The sequence below is a fragment of the Hibiscus syriacus genome, unplaced genomic scaffold (assembly GCF_006381635.1).
Source record: "Hibiscus syriacus cultivar Baekdansim isolate YM2019G1 unplaced genomic scaffold, ASM638163v2 tig00110893_pilon, whole genome shotgun sequence".
Classification (NCBI taxonomy): Eukaryota; Viridiplantae; Streptophyta; class Magnoliopsida; order Malvales; family Malvaceae; genus Hibiscus; species Hibiscus syriacus.
This window is the reverse complement of record NW_024062901.1, coordinates 4607594-4627585: the sequence shown is the minus strand read 5'-3', so window position 1 is coordinate 4627585 and position 19992 is coordinate 4607594. Positions and strand designations below refer to the sequence as shown.

The 19992-nt window shown below is 33.6% G+C and overlaps 2 protein-coding genes and 2 pseudogenes across 3 annotated transcripts; all 4 read right to left on the bottom strand.

The window, feature by feature from the left end:
- Window positions 1-277: 277 nt before the first annotated feature.
- LOC120145502 lies at window positions 278-2848 on the bottom strand. 2 transcript variants are annotated; one of them, XM_039159328.1, is made up of 5 exons: window positions 2381-2848; window positions 1515-1658; window positions 707-763; window positions 449-583; window positions 278-366 (listed from the first exon to the last, which is right to left on the bottom strand). In XM_039159328.1, exons 1-5 carry the CDS (start codon window positions 2648-2650, stop codon window positions 301-303), a joined length of 672 nt encoding a protein of 223 aa, XP_039015259.1. In that variant the 5' UTR covers window positions 2651-2848; the 3' UTR covers window positions 278-300. The 2 variants fall into 2 exon arrangements, with proteins under 2 accessions (XP_039015259.1, XP_039015260.1); XM_039159329.1 differs by having other exon boundaries at window positions 1515-1649.
- A 3367-nt stretch (window positions 2849-6215) lies between these two features.
- LOC120145499 lies at window positions 6216-8015 on the bottom strand (annotated as a pseudogene).
- Window positions 8016-9693: 1678 nt separating this feature from the next.
- LOC120145602 (mitogen-activated protein kinase kinase kinase 17-like) lies at window positions 9694-10572 on the bottom strand. Its single transcript, XM_039159418.1, has one exon. It carries the CDS (start codon window positions 10570-10572, stop codon window positions 9694-9696), a length of 879 nt encoding a protein of 292 aa, XP_039015349.1.
- Window positions 10573-12522: 1950 nt separating this feature from the next.
- On the bottom strand, window positions 12523-17016 carry LOC120145497 (annotated as a pseudogene).
- Window positions 17017-19992: the final 2976 nt, after the last annotated feature.

The window sequence follows — 19992 nt, the reverse complement described above, 5'->3', positions numbered from 1 at the left end:
TTAAGCTATATCTAAATTTAGGGCCGAGTGATATGCCTGGTTCTTCATTGAACCCGGTCCGATTAATTCATTGATGATTATACATACATGTAACATGATGTTTAATTGCAAGGTTACTACATGGATCATTATTGTTGATGAGAAGCAAACAAGTAAAGAATTTAAGCATGGGATAATGAGCGCACGAGCTGCAATCAATTACGATGGATTGAAGTGAGGCGAAGAGCTTCTATAAACCCCATTTATATCGATGGATGACGATGATGTGATTGCATTACTATGATTGCTGAACAATCTTGACTACTTGTAAATCCATTCATTCGCACGACCTCCTGACTCGTCCATGTCGATAAATATGCTCACTGCCTACATCATTCATTAACATTAAACAAATACCAATGTAACCATCATGTATATGAATGAATGAATGAACGAATGGATGCCTTACCTTCCCTATTCGAGGCCGTTCTTTCAACTTTGCCAAGCTGTTTCGAATATGCGAGACTGCTCCCCAACATTTTAACGTGTTTGCCACATCGTCAAGCCTTAGAAGATATTCTTCTTCAGTTAAGGGAAATGATCTCTTCAGGAAAAGAGACAGATGAACTTAGAACACGAACATAGTGCATGATTATATAAAAAAAATTGCCCCCAAGGCTACTTGCTTTTTCGTATACTTCTAATACGAATTTGCAGATCGAAATACCTGCTCCATGTACTTCCACATGACATTCAGTGCAAGGAGATTTCTTCCCATGAACTCCTAAATTAAGACATGCACAGGTGAACTTAAATAATACAATAAAAATCTCACACAAACTCAAATTAGCAACTGAACAAAGAAGTATTAATCTAATCACCATACGACGATATTGAATGGAAGTTTAGAATACGCCCTTGAAGATGAAAAAACTACGATGTGCTCTAAATTTCACCTATTTAGGTCAAGTTGGGTGTTTGTCTTCTGTAGTAAGGTCTTAAATCATAGTCAAGTTCTGCAATATACAAAAAAGCATATTTCTATTAACAATATGAATGTTCTATCTGCTATTGCTATCGAAAACACATTTTACCTCCTATAATTAAACTAACAAAGCAGTTTTCGTAGAGCTGATATTGGAACTTTATAGTATCGGTTGAAGCTTGGCTCTTGAAATGAATTGTTATTAGTTTTTAGTTACAGAACCGTGTTTTTTTTTTGCTTGGAAAAGACATAAACATCTTCTCTTTATCCCATTAGAGAAGGTGACGAATTTTCAGTCATATTTTCAAATGCAATGAAGAAAAAGGGGCATCAAGGTAAAAGTTCTATACAAATCGGGCAACATGTTGAGGCACCCTTGACAAGATTCATCTACATTCTGAACATGAAAAGACAGTAACTTGTGCTTAGCAAACTCAAAATTCATCAGAAATTACCATTTTTAAGCGTATCATCGATAATCCAAGAATCTATAAGTTAGAACAAGTAAACATATGCTGATAAGGTCATCCTCTAATTTAGAAAAGCATACCTTCTTTATCAATTGAACATCATAGGACCTGCCATATTTGTTCCTAATAAGAGTTGCCAAGTCTAAGCCACTAAAAGTAGAATCGTCCGCGCCAACTATTCGTTCAAGGTTTTCCCGAAGCATATCACTGTTTTTCTGAGACAATTGCAAAATGAAAGATCATAACATCACACATTAGGATCTTGAATGTAAGAAGATAAACCTGGAAAAATAAACTTCTCCACAAAGAACAAATCAATAAAGGACAAGAATCCACAAATTTACCCATCAAGAATTTAACCAGATTCTCCACGCCATCGAAATAGACATAGAATTACAGATGCTAACCCAATCCAACTAGCAAAAACAAAAAAGTTCAATAACCCAAATCCATAAATCAACAGAAATGTAACCAGACCTTGACACAAAGGAAGCAACCATACAATTTACAACCCAAAACTAAATTAACCCGGTTCACCAAATTGTTACCTCTATGAATACAGATTTTACTGTTTATAAACCGATATTCAAAGATAACACTACCCCACCTTCATGAGTAACAAACTAAACAATTCAAGTGGCAGGAAGATTCCTAGTGTCAACTATCAAGTGTTCTTATCCTTATACTTCGAATAAGATTTCATACATGCATACTATGTATGTACGTGTATTCATGCACATGCATGTATGTATGTGTATTCATGTATGCATGCATTTATGTAAGTAAAGAATTGACCCTAATTCATATACTAAATCAAGCCCAACATACCAATTCAATAAACATGACTATGTTCATCTCTAAGACACCCCAATAAACAAAATGGAAACTTTTTTTAAAAAAAATTAATTTTTATTTAACTAATTAAAGTGGAGAAGATCAAGCGTACTCCTTCATTCCCCCCTTGTGAAGATTCTTTCTGATCATTCCCTTCCTCGGGATCATCCGATTCGTCGCCGCCATCATCCACGGTGCTAGAAAAGATCGGAGCAAATCTCCGACGACTCCGCGGAGCTGAAAAACCAAACCCACCGAGACGAAAACGCGGACCACAACATCTCAGTCTCGTAAGCTTATGAAACCTTTCCCTGCGGCTGCAAACGTGTTCCGAAACCCCAACCGACAAATTACAACGATGAGTCGGTACAAAGCTTGTCATAATATCCTGTAAAAAAAATACGAAAACCCCGAAGCTCTAAAGGGAAAAAGGGAGTGAAAGTGAAGTTGAAGGAAGGAACTTGGTTATGGAGAAGAGGGTTGAGGAAGGAGAAATCTCAGACGAAACAATGGATTGAGAATTGAAAGAGAGAGGCGGCCATTGACAGTGTTTTGTTGAGTGAAATAAATGTGGTTTGGGTTCATTGGAATTTTCTACCGCCATTATCCTTTCTAGAAATAAAGGTTTAATTATAAAATAAGTTACTAAATCTACATATTTTCTATTTTAAATATCTAATTCTTTATCAAATTAAATATTTAATGTTTTATTCATAAAATTTTATGTGTAAATAACATAAATGGTCCCTCGACTATAAGGTATTGTTTTATTAAGTCTCTCGACTATAAAAGTTATAAAATGATCATTCAATTATAGATTGTTGCTTTGTTGAATCCCTCGACTATTAAAAGTTACAGAATGATCACCTGACTATTCTTTATGTTCACAACTCACCCTTTTCGTTAGAAAATTGACGATTGTTTAAGTTGGATGTTACACGATGACCGAGATATGATAGTCGTTTGAGATTTTGGGATCAAATTTTATCATATCACAGTCAAAAAGTTAACGTTTAGCTCAGAATATCGTCCAATTTTTAACAAAAAGGATGAGTCTGGAACATTATGAATAGTCGGGTGATCATTTTATAACTTTTAATAGTCGAGGGACTCAATAAAGTAATATTTTATAGTTGAAGAACTATCTTATAAGTTTTAATAATCAAGGGACTTAATAAAGCAGTACCTTATAGTCGGAGACCATTTTCATTCTTTACCCTAATTTTATTATATTTGATTACAAAATATATAATAAATTTATTGATTAAGGTTTTCTAATAAATGTAATCAATTAATTTCAAAATATTATAAAATAAAATATTTGCTTATCAAGACCTTGAAGAACACTAATTGAAAAAAAAAGCTTATCAAATGCTTGTTTTGACACAATAGTTGTACCCTTTTCCATGTGAAGAAGCTTGCAACTTGTAATCTTCTAATTGCTGCTACTCCCTCAAAAAATGTATTTATTAATATATATATATATATATATATTTACTTTTTGGCCAATTTGTTACAAATCATTAACTTCTTCTGGTAGGGCTTTGGAAGATTGCCACTCGTCTCCATCATGCATGGCTGATATATTTAGGTGCATGGGGAAGGCAGCTCGTGTTGCTTTATGTGCAATAGCAAGGCACCTGCGTTTACAAAGCGAGTAAGGACGGTGATGTTGATGGTGAATTATTATACTCATATTGATTTGCTTATATTTATCTTTCTGCTTAGTGCTTTGACACTGATATTGAATCGCTAATTATGTATTATACAGCGTGTTCAATCATTTACTTGATGATACTCCATTACCTGCTAATGAGGTGTCTTCATCAGTGCTTGTTGCAACCTACTCTCACATGTCTTTGCAAAATGGAAAGGGGGCTTTTGGAGGAAGGAAGCCAGGAACAACTGCTGAAGTTGAGAAGGGGTTATTGACTTAGTTTTCTTCAGATGGTCCTGGTTTACGGGTCTCTTTATTTTTCTCTCTTTGGCAGAAGAAAAAAAAATGATTCTTTGATGCCAGGGATTCTCATAATCAAATAATTTTTTTGAATATGATACCGTGCATATATATTTTCTTGCATAAACACAGAACATGTAGAAGTAGAGAATATATCCTTGCATACACATGTATGCATAATTTGTTTGGGGTGTTTGGTTATATGATCCTTTTGGGGCGTATCTGTTAAAAGTTTTCTGCCTTAGGTTTGTGATCCCAACGGTCGTTGGTATCTAGCAGATGCTGGATTAGCTTCTGGGGATATGTTGCTTATTACTGGCAAGGCACTTAGCCATTCCACTTCCAGTCTTCGTCCTGCAGCCTTCTATGGAGCTTCTCCTGAGTACCTTTCCGGGATTAATAATGGTGACAGGTAACATGTAGTCATGTTTTGTTCATGGTTTGTTGCTTACAGAGGTAGCAAAGTTATTCGGCTTGCACTTCTTCACCTAAGTGAGTAACCCTTTTCAGCACTTGGCATCAGGACATCACTCGCCTTTAGGCAATGCTATATTGAACTGCTCCCCAGTCGCAGCTGCTGGTCATGTAATTCCACAGAGCTATGTACCAACATCTGTTAGCCAGTTCATGGATGAACTCTCTGCTGAAGAAGATGTAGTGTGCAATCCTTCTGATAATACTTGTGTATGTCCTGACTTGTTCCATTTCATGCATGATTCGCAGCTCTCCGTAAGAGACGAAAGGAGATGGGTGACCAAATTGATATATCCAAGAGATCGAGCAGGGTATACTCTCAATAATACCAAGAGGAATAGTGAACTCGTCCAGCTGCTGCCATAGAGATTTGAAATTTGCTTCACTCTTGTTTTTTTTTTTTTTTTTTTGCCATGCTATCGTTGTATTTGAATGTTTGTTTATCCAAGAAAGTGCAACTCTGGAATATATGTATAATACGACCAGCTTGCATTTTTTTTGGCTCGTTGTTTATCAATCATTTCGATACGAAGATGATACGAGTCCTACGACATCATGATACAAATCGAATATTGCAGAGACTCGGAATTATTCTTCCCATAGTAGTGGTTTTGGTAAATTTATCATCTGAATAAATTATGTGGCCGATGAGTTTATGCACAACGTTAAGGTGATCGTTCTATAGGCGGAGGAGGTCCTACTACCCAAAGCATATTACTACAGAAGCATTACAATAATGATATATGTGTGTGTTAATGTACGATGTGTCCTTATAATTATATATATGTGTGTGTGTTTATAATGAAATTCTTCTTATTTACTCAATTTTTAGAATTTTTCATGTAAGTTTATATATCTTAAATTTTTTTTATTGTTTTATGATTATTTATTTATAATTATATGTAATAATGATAATTTGAAATTGTAACAAGTGAAGCTATACTAATATGTTACTTGATAAAAAAATTAAAAATTTAATTTTAAAGACTGAAATAAAAAAGGACAAATTTAGGGTTAAAATAATCCAGATATTAACTATTATTTCATCCCTTGAAAATTTTAATATATATACATACCCACAGAATATTTTTTTTTTACACAAATTGGGTCTATTGTTTAAGAACTACTTTCTTGTAAACTTAACTTGTTTAATGTGTAATTGATTTTTGTATTAATATGTATATTTTGTAGATCCAATACTAACAAAAACTATATTTAATTGAACAAATTGTTGTTTATATTTAGTTAAATAATTTGTAATTAAGTGGGAGATATTGTTAAAGGTTTTGTTATCCCCTATTTTGAAATTTTTTTTTTTTTATTAATTTATGATTATTACAATATGTGGTATATGTTCTAAAGATTCTCAACTACTTAATGAACGTTTAAATATTCTACAATCGTTGTTTTCGAATTCGAGACCTCCAGAAATAACAATCATCCTTTAACTACGGAGATAGATTGGTTTTATGCGAAATTCTATATTTAATATATTGCTGCAACACAGATTTTTGCACTATTTCCCCCAGTAATTATACAATGAAATTTCAACAAAATCCAGGCAAAGTTCCATTGTAGAAATGGAGAATGCCAGTGTTATTCCTTACCAACTTTGACATCTGCCCCTTCATCTCTTTACACGCTTTCTCCAACTCCACAACTCTCCATTGCATCTTCTGCAAAATGAGCTTCATATCTTCATCTGATGATGATGAAACCATGGTGTTGCCATTGAACAACACCATGTGTCCATGTGAGTTCTTGCCATGGCTGCCATTGTTAGTCCTCTGATATAAAAATCCATTTTGGGGCAGTTTAGATTGCTGACAAATGAGTGCTTGGACTGAAACATTTGGTGGGATTCTGGGATTTTTAGCAAGCTCTTTGCTTGCTTCAAATGTCAGCTTTTCATAGTTTAGACATCTGCACAGCTTTGATTCATCCTCAAATGGAAGTGTTGGATGGGACTGAAATGGAAAATGGCTTGATTAATTAGCATAAATTAAATGAAATTATAGAGGGAAAAAAGGGAATTAAAATGGTTCACCTGAAGATAGAAATCAATAGCTCTATAGACTCTATCAAAGCAATCTCTTGCAGAATCTGGTAAACTGTCAGCAACTGCAAGGAATTTGGAGACATTAAGGTTCTGGTCTGGTGATATTTCTCTCAAGTACTTATCTATCAATCTTCCAATCTTCTTCATCTTCTGTGAATTCATATCTTCAGTACTAATGACAAACACTTCAATCAATCTTATTACAAGGTTGACATCATATACACCCTTGTTGTGTCCTGAAACCAACAAGTCATCCACAGTTGCTTCATCAAGATTCTCACCAATTAATCTCTCCAAGCCTGCCCTAGAGTCTTTGCTGAGACTAAAACCAGAAACTAGTCTCAAAACCATAAGCACTCAAATTCCTGATGATTTTTTCAATGATCTTTGGACTCAGTACTGTCAAGTGATCAAACCACCAATCCTTGCCTGATTTTGAAGAGAATCTGAAACCAAAACTTGTTTCAGATGAAGATGATGATGAAGAAGAAGAAGCTATGAAGTTCATATCTGAATTATGAACAATCTTTGCTAAAAGTGAAAAAATCAGCCTTTGGATTAGACCATATGAATCTGCAAATGGAAAGAATGATTCACAGCTCCTCAAACACATCATTAGATCATTCCAGGACCAATTGAACATCCCTTCAAGGAACTTTTCTGTTTGTCTCAAGAGATTGTTGGTTGAAGCTTTATCTGTCATGCCAAGGAAAAATGCAGAACAATAAAGAAGAGACACATTTAAAACTGTGATTTCAACTCTTCCATGGCTGTAACAGAACCTTGAAACTTGCTCGAATCCATCTGGTCCACCAGGGAAATCGTGGATCTCTATAATGGAACCCTCAATCTGGGTTTTCCTCCTTTGTTTTCTTATCATCTTCTTCAACCTTCCTGAGAAAGCTGATACAACATTCTGGGAAATTCCCCCCCCCCCCAAAGAATCATATTCACAAATAGATGTTCCACTTCTACGTATACACAAGCGAAAAGAAAATCAGAAAATGAAAGAAATTTACCTCATGAAGAAAGAAGCTTTGTTGATCATTAATGATGATTTGGAGATTGATAATCTGAGCCATTGCTATTGCTCTTTTCTTATTCTTCTTCAAGGCTTTATCTTTGTGCATTGAATGAACCAAGGAAACCAAAATAAAAGGAGGGTTTTGTTGGTATGTGAATATGTTTATATATTACAGAGAGCAGCCATAGCCTAAAGCTCCAAGAAGAAATTATTGAGCCTTTTAGGCATGGATAAATCCAGCAATCTCATGCCACAATGCCCCCCCCCCACACACATATATCCCCCCCCCCACCCACACATATATATATATAATAATCAATGATATTGTCGACCTTGCACATTATTTTGCCAAAAAGAATCTTACTAGACTATAACGTTAAAAGACGAACAACCTTTTATCAAATAGGTTATAGACGGAATTACGTATGATTTTATGTTAGGATAACGAACTTCAACTTATAAAATTTCAGAGTGAGAGGGCAAATGAATTTTAGAGTGAACGAAAATAAAATTTCAATAGAAAATACATAAAAAAAAATCTAAAATATATGATAATATTAGATTTTTTAAGGGGGCGACTACCCCGCCCGTCCCGCCTAGTTCCATCTTATCTATAGGTCAAACCATCATTAGACAAAACTTGCATTTTTCACCCAACAAACATCATAACATGCATTTCTACATAACACTCGCATTTGCCAACCAATTTTTTGCACTTTACGTAGTTTGTACATCCATTTTATCTTATATGTAACCGGGTGTAACGTTACATATTCATAAAAACATTGGCATATTTATAATTAGTTTAAAAATAGTGTATTTGTGTGAGGTCATTGTATTTTTTTCATATCATTATCCTTTTTATTTTTTTCATGTTAACCGTATATCGTGTTGTTTACTTAATTATCGTATGCAAAACACAACAATGGAATCGAGACATGAAACAATTGTTGATTGCAGTTAAATCTTCACCTTCATTGAGTTCTTCACTTCGTAACTTTTTTGAAGCGAAAACTCAGTAAAGGTGAAGATTTTAATGCAACTAACATTCGAATCGACATTTTAAGCGAAAACCCCAAAGAATAGGATGAGAAAGAAAGATTTAGTTTTTTCCTAATCCAAGTTTAATTCTACTTCTCTTGATTATCTTAATATAATTTAACTTCTATTTGGTTAATGAAAATTGGGGTTTGATTTTTTTAATAATATTAAATTATTTTAATTTAATAACTATGTTCTTCACTATACCTAACGTGATAATATATGATTGTGTAATAAAGATGTTAAAATACAACATATAATATGACACGAAAAATAGTCCAACCTTATATTATTTGGTAAATTATGCGTTTAGTACTTAAATTATCAATTTTGATCAGTTTTAGTACCTAATTTTTTTTTTCAAAATCATACCTAAAGTTTAGTTTTTATTTCATTTTAGTATTCCGTCGTTAAAAACTTTAGTTTTTGTTTCATTTCAATACCCTGTTCAAAATTTAACGTTACGTTTTGAAAAAAAAATGAAAACTTAGGTAATAAAACGGATCAAAATTGATAGTTTAGGTATTAAACGCGTTAAGTTTTTAAAATTAAACGTTAAGTATGATTTTGAAAATTTTGAAAGTTTAAATACTAAAACAGATCAAAACTGATCATTTAGATACTACATGCGTAATTTATCCTATATTATTATAGGTAGATTGTAAAAAATATGACAATAAATATAACGAAACACAATATACGTTACGATAATTCACAACAATCGATTTAATAATTTCTTTTGATTAATCTAAGGTAAATGTAAGACATTATTTGTTTAAAAATAACCTTCAATCATTTGACATTATACGCTCACACCCTTAGCATTCTTATACTCGATCTCGGAATCTAAAAAAAAATCTTTTAATAATTTTAAAAGAGTTCATATCTCTTACATATAGATCGCTTATTATCAAATGTGAGAAAAGGATGGGTCATTAGTCTGTCAGCAGTCCAACGCTCACGAAGATCCCTAGCAAAGCACTTCATCAAAAAATCTCTCCCGTCCGGCGACATATTCCGGGGTATATCCGGTATATCCCTCGACCAAGCGATCCTCGTTGCCAAGCTGTCCAAATCGTTGATGTCGACCGACGACTCCCACGGTCTCTCTCCGGTGATCATCTCAACCACAACGCACCCCAACGACCATATATCCAAAGCAGCCGTTATTTCCCTATTCTTTACCGATTCCGGCGACATGTAAGCCGGAGTACCTCTGAAACGCTCTAGAGTCAGCCACGTATCATCGCCGGGTTCCTTGGCCAAGCCGAAATCAGCTAACTTCAAATTATAACGATTACCGAATTGATAAGGAAAAACGAGTATATTTTCCGGCTTGATATCACAATGCACGTAGCCTCTCCTATGAACAAAACTAAGTCCTTGGAGTATCATCTTCGTGTAGCACCGTACGTCGGATTCTGGTATTCGACCGCCGTATTTCTCGATCAAATCGAAGAGATCGCCGCCTTGGGCGTACTCGAGGATCAAGTTGTCACGTCCGAAAGCCGGAAATTGAACGTAGCATTGAACGACATACGGGCAGTCAAAAAAAATTTCGAGGATCCTGTATTCCCTTTCAAGCGAAGAAACCGACAACGGCGATGTTTTAACGGCGACTAACATATGAGCAGGGTTTATCATCTCCACTAATTCGACAACCCCATTGCTTCCGGCACCGAGATTCTTCATTTTGATCCATTGCAAGGTCGAACTAGAACCGTACAAAGCTCTTGACCCTGACTCCATTGCTGTGCTCTCTACAAAAATCGAAGTAAAACCCTGATTTGCAACTAAGAAACGTTGAGCGCTAGAGAAGATGGATGAGAAAGAAAGGTTTGGTTTTCGATATATATACAACATTGTATAAGAAAATTTTCCTAATCCAAGTTTAATTCTACTTCTCTTTATTATCTTAATATAATCAAGTCCTATTTGGTTAATGAAAACTGGTAATTTAATAATATTAAATTATTTTAACTTAATAACTATGTTCCTCACTATGGTTATACTTATTGCCCTACAAATATCGACTTTTTACAAGCATGTTATGAACAAGTGAGAGAATGTTTATCTTCTCTCATATTACGTTTCTTACTTTCAAATTTTATGGTATTACAAGTTAAATATAATACAATAATCCTCTGTTATTTAACTTCTAAAACAATTTCTGTGCTTTGTATTATGATGAAATTTGTGGCACTTAAGGTGCGTTTGGTACATGGAATATAAGATTATCAGTGGGAATAAAAGATTACCAGGGAATAGGATTACTTGAAATGTTGTATTTTGTGTTTGGTTGGTTTAGCAGGAATGTAAGATTACCGTGTTTGGTTAAAGAAATAAAAGATTATTGGAATGTATATTTGACCAAATTATCCTTATTATATATTTGATTTTTAACAAGTTGAAAAATATTTTATTATATAATTTTTTTAAAAAAATTGAAAATATAAAAAGGTTTAATGAAAGAGTAAAATTTTATTTTAACCCCTGAATTTCATATAAAATTTTAATTATAGACTTATTTTTGTAAATTTAAAATAGTTTAAGGATAAATTTATAATTTAACCTTCGTAGAATTTTTATTGTTCAATGACAGAGTAAAGATATTTTTGAAAAGAAAAAAATTTAAGGGCATTTTAGTACAAAACGTCGGTAATCCAACAATACCTAAGGAAAGGGAGGTAATGACATTCCCGGTAATATACCCCAAAAAATTCACTATTGGTAATGTAAGATTACCGGAAATGACATTCCCTGCCAACCAAACGGGGGAATGTGGATTCCCTGGGGGGAATGTGGATTCCCTGGGGGGAATGTGGATTCCATTCCCATGGGAATCTCACATTCCCCCAACCAAACACACCCTTAAGCTAACTGATGATAACATTATTTAGGGTAAATTATATCATTCATCTTTAAATTATACTCTCTCTTTTTATTTTATTCACTGGATTTTTATTTTTATTTTAAATTTTTTTCTAAACTTTTGAATTATTTCTGCTTTAATCACTCTGACTTATTTTATTATTATTTATGTATGATGTGGTATTTTTTTTATTATTTAAGATAAAATAATTGAAAATATAAAATAAAAATAGAATGTGGTCAGATGCCATCGTCGACAGTCATAGATGGTGGTCGTTCGGTCCCAAATTTTATGGGTCGATTCGTCTCGACCCCTGAGTCTGAATCTGATGGTTGCTTCACTGGAAAATGTCTAAAAACCTGTGAATCTCGATTGAAACATTTTGACTTCCTTACTTTCAATCTCCAATTCGTGAACTTCGAAATAAATTCTGAAAAAATAGAGGTCAGACTCAGACTCGGACTCAGTGTCGAGGCAAAGCGACTAATGAAATTTAGGACCGAACGACCACTATCTACGACGATCGACGACGGCTGGCGACAGTGTCTGACCACCTTCTGTTTTTATTTTATATTTTAAATTATTTTATATTAAATAATAAAAAATATCACATCATGTGAAAATAATGATAACAAAATTTAGAGTGATCAAAACATGAACAATTAGAAAGTTCAATGAGTAAATTAAAAAAATAAAAGTATAGTGAATAAAATAGTAAAAAGAATAAAGATCATTGAAGAATGATATAATTTACCCAATTTAGTTCCTAAAAAAGTGGCCAAGTTGTTTAAAATAAGTACAGCAGAAATAGATGCGCCATTTTCGCTACCATGTCCGAGGCATTTTGATATGTAAAAGATACGAGAACTCAAAATGAGTCATAAAACATGCGACGTGGTCACTCACAAACAGTAAACAAATCCTGATTTACATTGTACAGCTGACTCGATGAAACGGAAATTATATACAATGACAGAATCCGAACGAAAACACAGCATATCAGGCAATACAAGTCAAAAATAAGATTCAACAGTATGGAAGAAACGACCTCGGCTCGCGAATATAACGGAAAATTATCTTCCACGGTTGCATTAGATAATGGCGACGGGCAAGGTTGTGAATAACGAGTCTGAATCCTGCCTGCTTGCTAAGCACAGCTCATGCAACTCGTTGAGTATCCACTCCTCACCTGTGTGTCCGCCCAATACCAGGACCCTGGTCCCTCCGACGACACAGGTACTATGACCCCAAGCAAATTTTGGTGGATGCCCAGGAACATTGAGAGTCCTCCATGACGGTTTATCCTCCGAAGGATCCAAGAGGAAGAGCTGAGAAGGAGTATGCAACCCAGCAATGGAACCACCGAATACAATTATCCTCCCACAAGGCATGCTTATGGCTACGTGATCAAGTCTAGGAGGAGGTACCACAGCACTTTGGCTACCAACACTGGTGAAGGCACTTCAGTCCAGTTGCCGCCAGTGTGGTTCTTTGTCTTCCAAATCAATCGTGTAGGCTTCACCTGATCGCAATCGCAGGTTCCCACTCTTTGCAAGGCCACCAAACATAAGAATTTTAGTACGAACATAAACGGAAAGTGAATAGCCCAACCTAGAAGGGGGTGTCCATGAAGTTGGAATCTCTTTCCATGTTGGCTTGTCTGTAGTAAGATCCAAAAGATAAGTGTCGCTGAGAAGCACCCCAGCATCTGTGCACCCACCAGACACAACCTACTTAGAACCATCTATCGTGCAAGAGCTATGCCAATATCTAGGGAGAGGGGGAGCACCACCAGAAACTTCTTTCCATGTAGGTTGTTTAGCATCCAAGTCGAGAACAAAGACATCATTGAGCAATCCTTGCTTTCCACATCCTCCAAATACCACCAACCACGAACCATTTAGGCATGAGAGAGTATGGCCCCAACGCCCTGGAGGGGACGATTCCACACTTACCCGCTGCCACGCTGGATTTGCGGCATCAAGATTGAGAACAAAGGTGTCATCCATTGGCTGCATATTGACTCCCTCACCTCCGAAAAGCACTAGACGGTTCCCTGCTGCACATGCACTAAAGTTGCATCGTGAAGGCTCCACCGCTCCTCCAACGGTCAGTTTCCTCCAACAGACTGCCTCAAGAGTGGTCAGTTATCTGGCAAGACGTCCCCATCCCAACTTTTTAGTCATCATTTCCAACGTACCAGTGACCTCCCTTCCCCAGGCTTTTTGACATACAATCTTTCGCACATGCTCATTTTTTGTCAGTTGTCATATCCCACATATTTCTCGTCGCTGACTGAATGGTGAATCATTGAAATGAGAGTATTTAGTTGACTCGTCCAACTGCTGATTGCAAGTCTCCTTGAAAACCGGATATGATATACGATTCAGATCCAGTTTTGCTTCGGAAAACACTTGAATACCAATAATGTGAGTGACTATTCCATCATCATCACGTATAGGTGCAAGTTTCAATATGTTCACCAACGGAGTGCCATCCTTCCTGAAATTCAGAAGCTCACCTTGGAATTCAATACCTTCTTCAAGACATCTTCGGATCTCAGAAACAACAAAAGGATCTACCAAAGGGTGCCGTCTTTGAGCACATTGATCTCTATACTGTAAGAACCGACTGAAAAAAGAATCCCATAAGAGGGCCAATCTAGATCCTTTAAATCAAGTGATTATTAAAAGATAAAGATACATCAGATCTAGATAGGGAAGCATAAGCATTATGAGAAAATGAAAACTTCCATGACCAAAATTGTGAATACCATCCAAAAGGATGCCCATAACAAGATAACATGGAAACAAATTAATCTCTGGAGCAATTTTTATCCACTTCATGTTTCGCCTTGTAAGCTGGAGGACATGAATATCTCAAATTCTTTTAACACGTTAAAAATTAAAACAATCAAAAGCTAGATGTTTCTCACTCACCATAAGAAAATCAAATCCTTTTGAACACAGCAAAGAGGGAAAAGATAATTTTGCAGCACACTCTAAATTTCTGTATGCTCATTTAACCATACAAAATAATAATGATTTATCACCATTTACCATTGAAAAACTCTAAGTTTCTGTATGCTCATTTAACCACAAAAAAGAATAATGATTTATCATCATTTACCATTGAAAAACGTTTTGCTAAATATTCAAAGACAACTGCTATTCATGAATATCTATCGTAGTTTAGGGCCTGAAAGAATCGTTTTCTACTTCAAGCTGGAAAGAACACTAACTTTAAACACGTTAAAGTCATCTTTCAAAAGGATCTTGGTTTTTAAAGGCGCAAGGCACACCGAGATGCAAAAGGTCTCTGGAGCCCAGGCACGCGCCTTTTGTATGCGATGCACACCGTTTGTATTATATGTAAATATAATGAATAATTTTAATTTCAAAGTAAATTAATGAAATCTCTTATTATTTTATTTAAAAATATATAAATTCTGATTTAGTTAATATTTTATATCTTTTCTTTTTATAAATAATAAATTATAATATTTTGTTTTTAAAGTTAATATAAGTATGAGTATATTAATAAAAGTTTAAAAGAAAAAATAGTGAAAACAAATTTATTTTGAAATAAGAAAAGAGTTGGGAAAGTTTTGATCAAGTGTTGTCCACAAAAGTAACAAAGAATAAAAAAACAATGGGAGACACTTATCCTAAGGTGAAGGGAGTCAGGGACAGTCAGTGGCACTATCCTATTTATATTTTAATTACATTTTTAATATTAGTTTATTATATTATAAGCTATATTTATTATATTAGAATATAAACAAAAAAAAATGAGAGGACAGGCGGTGGCACTCCGTTGGTGAATATAACCTAAGATGTCTTGAAGGTATTGAATTCATCAATAAGATTGTCACGCATTTATGTCCTTTCTTTATATAACCTTGATTGGTATTGGATCCAACTTTTGTACAAGATGAAACAGAAGCTGGTTGCTGTAAATCTTCTACATTTATGTGAAAGTCATCATGATGAACGTTTACTTGGCGAAAATGCTTTAGAGAATGACTTTCACTATGCTGAAAAAGTAGATTACTAAAGTGGCTTTAATGATTGAACCCAAGCAATTCAGCGCACACTCTTCTCATTGCCTCTATACAAGAACAAACAGTTTCTACCGAGTCCCAAAATTATTGTAATTAACCCCGACTTAATAAGCTAAGATTAAGTTTACAGGTTCTTTGACATGATATCAAAGCATTTCTAATGTAATCATCCAAAATATCCAAACTGGAACTCTCAGCTACCTTTATTCTTTCTATTAATTAAATCCAAGCACAAATGGCCTTACTCTGCATATGTTCACATTGTCAAGCCCTCGAGGGAAAGGAAGCATCCTAAAGATACAGTCCATTCTAATTCCCAGATACAAGTTATCCAAAATAGTCATTATTAAGAATATACTATTATATAGGCTTTGTTTTATCTTCGTATTCTTATACTAAAGCAGTTGGCTCCACGTAGCTTAAACATTTTCTACCACCACAACAATCTATGTTCTTAGGGCAGATAATTCATATTTATGACTTCAATTTAGAGCCTAGATTAACATATTCATACATACTTAATATCCTGCAAAAGAAAAGTTTAGTATTTATGATATTTATTTGCTTCTCTTAAGATTAATCCCTAACTTTGTTCTGTTAGTTTGCTTTGTAAAAAGTTTTGAGCTCCTATACTTTCATATTTGACTACTTGCAAGAAATAACTGTTTGATTTTCCTATTTATCACCTCCACGCCATCAAATGATCAGCATGAGTCCAATAAACAGCACTTCTAACTAGTTTTTGATCAATCACTGAAAGTTGTTTCAAACTATTATAAATCATCAAATTTCACCTAAATTTACTCCAAAAATCTTTAATTACCCCTAAAATCAGCATCAAATGTTATAAACGTAAAAAAAGGAAAATACAATAAAACAAATCTTACCAGTTCCTGCCAAGGACCTCGTCGGCTCGGTAACCAGTGAAAACCTCGAAGACTTTCTTGACATAAATAATAGGGAAATCGGGCTCCAAAGCATCGGAAACAACGAAAGAAGTCGGAGTTGTAGGGTAATATAATAGACCTGATTTCACAGGAAGCTGGATCTCTTCTTCAACATCATCGTCTACCTCACCACCACCACCATCATCTTCTTCTTCTTCTTCTTCCATTTCTTGTAGTTTTGCTTCTTCTTCTTTTGCAAATCGTTGTCGTTTTCCACTGCTATGCATCAGTTCTTCTCCTTTAGACATTTCTTCTTTCTTCTCTGTTTCTAATTAGGAGGTGTGGGCTTTCCCTTCAAGATTTTTAGTTTGCTTAAGGGAGATATTTATGCGTTGAATTTCTCTTTTCCAAAATGCAAATTTGCCTCCATTACGTATACTCACTTCAACCTTGTTGTTGCCAAGTGTTTAGATATTTTGTTGAAGGCTAATATATCGAATAGGTCCCTCTAATTGGACCAGCAAATCAAATGAGCCCCAAATTTAAATTACAGATCAAATAAATCTCAATTTTTAATATATTAAATGAAATTTTAATTATATTTTTAAAAAAATCTCATTTGGCCAATGATTTTTCAAATAAAGGTTTATTTTATTGTGATTTTCTATATAACATCCCATTTTATTTATGATTCTCAAACTAATACAGTTCATTTTCTCGTTATAATTAGAGTAACTAAATTAATACATACTAATACTTTTAAAAAAATAATTTTAATCTTTTTTCAATTGTCATTTTATTAATAAAAATACTTTTATTAACTTTTCCCATGTTACGAATTATCATCTTATTAATAAAAAATCTCTTTATATTATTATCATTATTTGATATATTAAAGGTTAATAAATTAGGGTAAAATGTATGATATGCCATTGAATTATACTTAAATGATTGTTTTGATCATTGAATATTTAAAATTTATAAAATGATCATTACCGAACGGATAATGATCATTGAATTTATCGAATTATTGTAAAACAATCATTAATTTTTTATCGAAATGTTATAAAACTATCATTACATTTATTGTTTTTCACAATTATTATAATGCTATAATGATGTTTTGTAACTGTTCGACAAATTTAATAGTTGTTTTATACTTTTTAAAAATAAATAATCAAAATGTTTATTTAAACATGGTCGAACAATTTCTAATATACTCTAGAGTTAATTGCATCATATGTCCTTAAATTATGACATTTATTTTAAATTGGTCCCAAGACTTTTTAATATTTTAGGTTCATCCCTAAATTATGATTATCATTCTAAATTAATTCTCAAACTTTTGAACATTTCAATTTCATCCTCAAACTACAACCCTATTTCTAAATTGGTCCCAAAACTTTTTGAGCACTCCAATTTCATCCCAAACTATATATATATACAAATCACATTTCTTGCTAATAAAATCGTTAGTCCAAATTATATTATTATATGTTTGAAGAAAAATAAAATCCATATTAATCATGATTGAAACTAATTACATATTTGGTTGAGTTTGAGGATGAAAATAGAATATTCAAAAGTTTAGGGACTGTTTTAAAAAGAGGGTCATAGTTTAGGGATGAAAATAAAATGTTTAGAAATTTAAGGACTAATCTAGAATGAGAGTCATAGTTTGGGGATTAAATTGAAACATATAGAAGTTTAAGGACAAATTTTAAATGAGAGTTGTAGTGTGAGACATATGATGTAATTAACTCTATACTTTATTAAATTTTTAATATTAAACATATATCACTATAAATCTAAAAACATTTTTTATTGATTTGTGATAGGTACAATGTAGTATATGTTTATACATAACCTTAAACTTTTTAACATTAAAAGTTCATATTCCTATTGTCTATGATGCTCGAACTCAGATATTCAATAAATAACAATAATTTTTTTACGATGAAATTCACTTGTATTAGGAAAAAAAAAACATGATACAAATCGAACTTGATATCTCCATCCTCAACGTTCTTAATTACTATTTTGGCCAAATTCACATTGGTAAATTGAAAGTACTATTTTATGTTACCGAAAGTTGTTATCTTGCATCTAAAATCGATCCAAACACCTACTTGGCGATGAAAACAAGTTTGTTACGAATAGGAGAATTTGTTCGGTTTATTCTCATAAATATCTCCCAAAAGGAGAGTGGCGAATTCGTAATTTAGTGAGAAATGGAGCGGCAAAAGTTAAAGACTGTGCGCCCACGTCAGTGTAGTGACGAGCACGTATCAAAATTCAAAGAGAGAAAACAAATCTGAAATAAACCCGACACCGTAGAGCTGCCACGTCATTGGCTGGGAGAAGATTAAGGAGCGGGTCGGGTGCGGATACCCTTCCCTCATCCTCATACCCGTTTAATATTTTTCAATCTACCACCCGCCCACCATTCATGATGGGTATAAATTTTCAAATTCACATCCGCCCACGTGGGTATATTCTTAAATCCATCCCCACACCCACTATCCACTAACGACGTACCCGTCTAGATCTGCCTGACAGCAAACTTAAGTTATACATAAGCAACAAACATAAAAAAACATGTCAATTAAGAAACATTATAATAATGTATGTAAAAAAATCTAGATAATAATGTATATTCATTTAAATATTCTTATACGCTTAATGTAAGTGAAAAAAAAATCTAGATAATATAAACATTATATCAAATTGTTTTAAAAAAATATATATATATATATATATATATTAAGCCCATTATAATTAATAATTATGATGATTTAAATTTCAAATCAGCGTTATTCATTTTCATCCCTATATTTAATTTAGCCTTTTGTTAACTTTGTGGTTAGGTTGTCCCCAAATTTCATCCAACCACTCACTCACTATTTTCATTCAATTTCATATTTCCCCATCCATTTTCTAAAGTTTCTATTCTACTTGCTTATCCTACATCACTCGCTTTTAAACAAAATCCTGACAAAGCTTCTAGAACTCTTTATCTTCTAACTAAAACTTCAAAATTTTGAAAACACCACTGAAGTTAAAAAAATACTCATCTCAAATCAGCACTTGATAAATGAAATTAAAAGAAAAAAAAACGAAATGGAAGTATACGTTGTGTCTCGAGAAACAAGCAAAAAATTAGAACTTTTAAATCATAGGTCTTGAGAGAAATAGAGAAAATACTTGAGTTTTAACTGTAGAAAAAGAATTTAACAAGCTTTGACAGCCGAGACAGAAAGTGGCTATGCTTTACAATGTGAAGTTTGGAGGTAAAACTGTAGAAAGGAAACGCCTTTTTTCTTTTATTTTTTCTGCTCGAGAAACAA

What these genes read in the sequence shown, in the direction of transcription:
- LOC120145502 (XM_039159328.1), bottom strand. Translation starts at nt 2,650, where the DNA reads ATGACAAGCTTTGTACCGACTCATCGTTGTAATTTGTCGGTTGGGGTT. An exon ending in ATGTTCAATTGATAAAGAAG is followed by an intron (nt 764 to 1,514) that starts GTATGCTTTTCT and finishes GTCTTAATTTAG; the next exon opens with GAGTTCATGGGAAGAAATCT. An exon ending in TGTGGAAGTACATGGAGCAG is followed by an intron (nt 584 to 706) that starts GTATTTCGATCT and finishes CTTTTCCTGAAG; the next exon opens with AGATCATTTCCCTTAACTGA.
- LOC120145602 (XM_039159418.1), bottom strand. Translation starts at nt 10,572, where the DNA reads ATGGAGTCAGGGTCAAGAGCTTTGTACGGTTCTAGTTCGACCTTGCAA.